At 39.1% G+C, this 6,243-nt stretch overlaps 2 protein-coding genes across 2 annotated transcripts in view; one reads left to right on the forward strand and one right to left on the reverse strand.

The window, feature by feature from the left end:
• The window catches only part of mrps11 (mitochondrial ribosomal protein S11), a 2,659-nt gene extending 181 nt beyond the window's left edge, over positions 1–2,478 (reverse strand). Inside the window, exons 1-4 of the mRNA XM_010795771.1 lie at positions 2,315–2,478; positions 1,385–1,489; positions 984–1,082; positions 306–435 (exon numbers count right to left, since the gene is read on the reverse strand). Coding sequence (XP_010794073.1) covers positions 306–435; positions 984–1,082; positions 1,385–1,489; positions 2,315–2,403 — 423 coding nt within the window. The 5' untranslated portion in view covers positions 2,404–2,478. The remainder of the gene's footprint in view (positions 1–305; positions 436–983; positions 1,083–1,384; positions 1,490–2,314) is intronic.
• A 501-nt stretch (positions 2,479–2,979) lies between these two features.
• On the forward strand, positions 2,980–4,636 carry mrpl46 (mitochondrial ribosomal protein L46). The gene is made up of 3 exons (XM_010795405.1): positions 2,980–3,255; positions 4,250–4,266; positions 4,554–4,636. Exons 1-3 carry the CDS (start codon positions 3,004–3,006, stop codon positions 4,594–4,596), a joined length of 312 nt encoding a protein of 103 aa, XP_010793707.1. The 5' UTR covers positions 2,980–3,003; the 3' UTR covers positions 4,597–4,636.
• The last annotated feature ends 1,607 nt before the right edge of the window (positions 4,637–6,243 follow it).

Raw genomic sequence — 6,243 nt, forward strand, 5'->3', positions numbered from 1 at the left:
GGGGGAGAAATGACCACGAGAGGAGGGTTAATGTATTCTAATGTACAGGTGGGCTCAGAGACAAGGGTGTAAATATTAGTCTTTGTTAGAAAAGGCGTCGTCTGGATGTTTTGGTTGAACTGTTTACAGCCAGTGATTAAAAGTCAGTGTCCTCCTGCTGCCCGTGTGTAAGTGCATGAGTGTATAAGTCTGTGTGTGTGTGTGTGTGTGTGTGTGTGTGTGTGTGTGTGTGTGTGTGTGTGTGTGTGTGTGTGTGTGTGTGTGTGTGTGTGTGTGTGTGTGTGTGTGTGTGTGTGTAGACGTACGGTAGCAGCAGAGATTCCCGTGGTCTGAGCAGCGACCGGCGTGGACTTCTTGATGTTCTTAAAGCCTTCGGTGCCGCAGGACGTCCGGACCAGAGACTGACCCCCGCTCTCCGTCAGCTGGATGTGTGTGCTGGGACAAACACACGAGTCACACACTGTTTACCTCCTCACCAGTTACATATCCCCCAAAACGGACTGCATCACATCAAAGCTTATATCTGCAATGCCTTCTAGGTAATCAGACATCCTGTCATGTTCACAGCTACAGTTGGGATACCTTTGTTAGCATGTGCACTCTGATATTGGACGAGTTCATTCTGGATTTTCCCAACACGGGTATATCTGTGACATAAGATTTCCATCGTATGACAAAATAAAACCTTGATATATATTTCAGTGTTAACAAGTTTTCTTAAAATAGTTTTCTTATATTAGTTTTTTATTTTCTTTCCTTACGATGTATCGTCTTTGACTGTGTTTATGTATGCACCAAATACACCAAGGCACATTCTTTGTATGTGTATACCTACTTGGCAATAAACCTGATTCTGACTCTGCACACGTAACAGCTGATGTGTTGCATGGCTGAACACAATGAGGGCTAACCTGATAACTTAAATAAATCAAAAATGATGTCAAAACGATCTGAATCCCTGTTTTATGGTCTTTTCCACTCACTTGTTGTACGTCGCTTTTACGTGAACGATGGGTAACTCTTCGAACTTCTTGCCCCCCCATCTCAGGGACGAGTCATAGCCCGGCATCGGGGGGAAGATGCTGGAAGATTCAAAGTAGGGTTAATATCGCTGTTACATTATTATAAATGTAAACATTGTTTTTGTTATTTGGGAACACACCAGAGATACTGCAGATAGTGGTGTAATAGTAGACGGACATGTACATGTATGTAAAAGTAGGGTTAATATCACTGTTACATTTGTATCAATCAAGCGTATATAAAAGTAGATACCAAGACAAATGGTTGACTATTTATGGCTCCAATTTCCTCAGACCATGCAGATTTAACAACACAAGTTATTTGGGAAAGCACTAGAGATACTGCTGGTGTGTTTTCTGACCTGAAGTCTTTGGAGGAGGTTTTCCTGGCCTCTGTGCTGGAAGCTGCCTCCTGAAGTCTGACGGCACTGGAACAAACGGTCCGCTGCAAGGCAGTGCCTCCACATCTATAGATACACAACATTTAGACAATTATTATAGAGCAGTGTGGCTGTGGTCATCTGGACAATACGTACAATTAGGGAACAAACTACAGGTGAATGGGATGTGAAACACATTTAAACCAACAGGTATCCCAATTAAAATGTGTTTAATTGATTACTGAAATGAATTTTTTTTTTTGTGTATTACAAGTTTACGTATGTTGTTTGGTTGTATAAACAAAAAGGTAATATCTTATTAAATATGTGCTGATTTACAAAGATGTCAAGACAGATATCTGAACATTGGATAAAGCCAGGTTCAAATGCTTATTTCATTTTATCGACAAATTAGAGTCCAAGGTTTTTACAGAGGGGGTTCAGAAATATCTCTGTATCTCTTTATACTGAAAAAATAATGTCAAAAGCTATTTAAAACAAATAATAAAATAGGGATATTCATCAAACTCTGATGTAGACACTACAGGGGACAACAATTTAAACAACATATCTACAACAAAAACGTATATATATGAATATTTCACCATGAAAATGTACCAGTTGATTATTGTGATTAAGAAAATCATTGTTTATTTTTTATTAAATGTTATGTTTCAATGAATTTAAGAAAACTAGAGACTCAAAAAGACACATTTGGTCAAATAAACACCTTAATGTGTATTTCCGTCCACTAATCTGGAATGAAACGTGTTAAGGAATCAAAAAAAGCCACAAATCTAAGAATAACAAATATAACATGTAGCTTCATAACACTCAGCATGCAGCAGGCTCTATCTGAGCTAACGTTAGCCACTAGCTAAAAGTGATGCTAGTAAACCACTATATACTTACAGGGAACTTCCACTTGCATTTACGGAGGCAGCAAGCTGTCGGCATACGGTACTCACAGAACTAACTAATATACAGTTTAATTTATACATGTTTGCGACAAGTTAGCTGCAAGACAGGTAGCTACTTTACACACAACAAATGTGACATTGAAGGTACTGTACATCCAGACCAGTAAGATTTTTATTTTCTGAGGGGTGACAAGATCATGATACAGTTTATTTACTATGAAATAACGGTTTTCACGTCAAAACATGATTTAAAACTATACATTAAATATTTAAAAAATGTTTTAATAGGTAGTAAAGTACTAATAATTACATATTTAGTTTTAAAAGAGGTATAGTAATATCATCCTCCCCTATTTTTATCTTAATAGACCGTTCCGATCCCTGAACAGGATTGTGGGTAGAAGTAGAACCATGCTAGCTTCAAGTACTTGGTAAAACATCGTAAATATGAACTTCATGGTTGCTCATCATGGTGAACACTCGCTTAAGGCGCCAAAAATAGATATAAATAAGGTTATATTTTAGATAAATGAAAAAAACACTTGAAATCAGGAGCAGGTGTTAATATTTCTATCTTGATTTTTTTTCAAACCAAGAAGTTATGGTGATTAAAAATCCCTCGGCAAATCTTTTTGACAGCACCAGGATCTTTTGCACATACATTGAACATAGCAAAACAAGATGGCAGCGCCCTGCAGAAGGATGGCAGGTCGGTCTCTCCTACAGTTTCTGTCTTCTTTCAGCCGGACATCGGTCAGTAACTCGGGGTTCCGTCAGTTCTCTGTGTGTCGGGGGTCCAGGCAGGCTCAACATGTGGAGGAAATAGCTCCTTCTCCGTGGACTCTGATGGCGGCCGTGTGTCTGCAGAGACTTCCGGTCATTTCTGCGGAGAGCAACCCGATAGAGCAGCAGTTCAGAGACATGATGATCCAGGTGAGGCTTTTATAATATAATCAAGTGTTAAATCAGACTTTATTTCCACCTGGAGTAGATGCACACTACCCTGCAGTATATAAAGTCATTCAAACTAGCTGCACCTTTACCAGCTTTGAGAACACTTTAATGATAAATCATTATAAAACATATCTTATATATTATTCTGAAATGGACCAATCTGCACAACGACTACTTTTACTGTGGCTACTTCGCACTATATTTTAGATGATAATACTTTTTCTACTATTTACTTGAGGAACATTTGAAATGCAAGGACTTTTACTGCTAACAGAGTATCGTTACCACTCTGTACTTCTACTTTTTACTCAAGTACAAGATCTGAAGTACTTCTACTTTTACTCAAGTACAACATCTGAGTACTTCTCCACCCTCTGTAAATTAAAACTACCATTTGTTTTTGTATCATACTTTCAATATGACACTTTTTCATCACCTTTTATTGCATACTCTACTATACCAAAAATATGTTTATGACATACTTATAATACACACTTTTTATGAATTTGTTTGAATGATTTTTTAATGGGATACCATTCTACAATTTCTTACGGTATCATATCCACAATTTTTTTAAGGCATACCTAATACTATGACATTTACATAACAAACCTAGTACAGATGATGAGCCAGGTGTGTTTTTCTTCTGCATAAAGATGTGTGAGTATTTTAATTGAGTATTAGACAATGACAGAGTAGGGTGGAGGTCATTGAGACTCCTGGAGTTCAGAAACAGGTTATCACCAGGTAGGGTGACACCGTAACGAGGAATTTGACTTTGGGTGTCGTGGACATACATAAAGGTAAAACAAAAAACAACAAGATAGAGAACTCTTTTCAGAAAAACTGATAAATAACATTAAAAATAATAAAACATATAGTAAAATCCATATATCAGTATTTACAAATAGAAATATAATGGAATAAAATATGTGCAGTAAAAACCAGATGAGGATGTCCTCTTTATCTCCAGATGGAGCTGGAGAAGAGATTGTCTATATGCATACTATTATTAAAATGTTCATATGGTTTCATAATTGCGTCTTCATATTTTCCGACAAACAATACTTTTACATTTACACAACAGAACATTGTACAGATGAAGAGCAGGTGTGTCTTTATTCTGCATTAAGATGTGACCATCTAAATACTGTCGCACGTTTCCAGATAATAGTTATTTTATTTTAGTATTAGGACCATGACAGAGGTTTGAGAGGGTCAGAGGGTCTCCTGGAGGTTTGAGATGTTCTCTTTATCTGCAGATGGGCTGGAAAGAGCATCGCTGTCGGACCAGCGACTGCGGCTGCTGGACGGCGCTGAGAGGATATGAGCGAGATGCAGAGGCGGGCGAGTACCGACTCTGACGAAGAGGATGACCGGAGGGACCAAGGAGGATCGTGGTTGGGCCAGGACCTGGAGACTCTTAGGGAGCAGAAACTCAAGGGCTTCCAGCCGGGGCCAGGGTCTCGGTCAGGTACCGGGGGGGGGGCTCAGGATCACATGGACTTAAAGGGTTTGCCTGGATGAACTTCAAAAAGGACTTAATCCAATCCAACCTTTATTGGATACAGCACATTTAAAACAACGATTGACCAAAGTGCTGTACATCGAATACATAAGAGCCAGCATAAATACATTTAGACAAACCGATGAACAAAAATAAACTAATTTAAAGCACGAGCAATTAAAACCAATAAAAGATACTTTAGCCATAGACTGAATTTTTTTTTTTAATGTTCATCACTCGTGACTAAGGTTGCAAAGTGGCCGAAAGTTCCGGTAAGCTTTCCGGAAAGTTTCCAAGGGAAGTTAAGCTCGGGGAATTTTGGAATATTCGATGCAAAATTAAACAAAAATCCTGACATTTCAACAGATTTTTATTTTTTTTCATTATGTTTATTGACAATTATTTGTTTCCAATTGAGAACAAAAACATAGGAATGTTGAGTTAAATGTTACTCATCCCCCCAACCCCACTCTCCCCTTCTCCCTCCAAAAGTCCATTAAACATACAAATCTTCCTTCAAGCGATCTCTGCATTTTTTTACCCTTTCAGTCAACGGTCTTCCTGGGCCTCATCACAGTCACAACTCTTGCCTCTTCGCTCTTCAGGTGTCACTGTCCAGCCTTGCTTGAGGATGGCTCTGTGTCCACGCTCAAAGCAGCCTTAGGTTTGCCCGAATGCCAACAGTTGGTTCCACTCTGACATTTGTGAGCCTGTTGCGAACCTTTGTGTGGTCTCAATAGCCGTGCAGTAGCAGTGTACGACTGGCCTGGATATATCAGAGTGTACTTGAACGTTGTTTTAGTCAAGATTATGGCTAAAATATACTTCCCCAACTATATTTAAGGTTCCCTCTGAAGAGCCAACCTTCAATTTTGAAAATTCCCAGTTTATTTCCCAAAATTCCCGTGAAAGTTTCCATCTTTGACAAAATTCCCGGGAATTTTGCCAACCCGACTCTGTGACTTCACCTTCGACTTGATAAAGTGATGAATAATGAAACCTTTATTTTCCCCCTTAGGGGTAAGGAGCAGTTGGAGAAATCAAACTAATATGTAGAAAAATGAACATATCACTGATTTGATAAAGACCCGCTTAGATATCTCTATCGATATGGATCATTGATCAATATTTAAGTGACATTGAGTGCATTCAGCCAGTAAGTATACAATGATTTGATTATTCAGTTCAGAAATTGTTTCCCTTGTTTCTTGGTCTAAGTATGTTTCCCTTGTTGAAGTTTTAAATGGAGCGTATCGCGTAATCGTCTGATTTGGTAATAACCATTGTAACACAAATGTCATTTAACTCCTAGTGGCGGTGCTCTCTAGACTCAGAGGGATGAGACCCCAGCTCTCTGCAGCGCCGCCTCTCCGACTCTCTGCTGCTGCTGGTGGGAGCGCCGCCTGGAGGAAAGCTGTGGGTTCTGGCCTCAGACTGAGTGGCAGAGAGGAGGACTCTGA

Source organism: Notothenia coriiceps, unplaced genomic scaffold, assembly GCF_000735185.1.
Source record: "Notothenia coriiceps isolate Sejong01 unplaced genomic scaffold, NC01 NC01_scaffold00037246, whole genome shotgun sequence".
Classification (NCBI taxonomy): domain Eukaryota; kingdom Metazoa; phylum Chordata; class Actinopteri; order Perciformes; family Nototheniidae; genus Notothenia; species Notothenia coriiceps.

Bases quoted from the DNA above. Each gene is read 5' to 3' on its own strand.
- mrpl46 (XM_010795405.1), top strand. From the start codon at position 3,004: ATGGCAGCGCCCTGCAGAAGGATGGCAGGTCGGTCTCTCCTACAGTTT.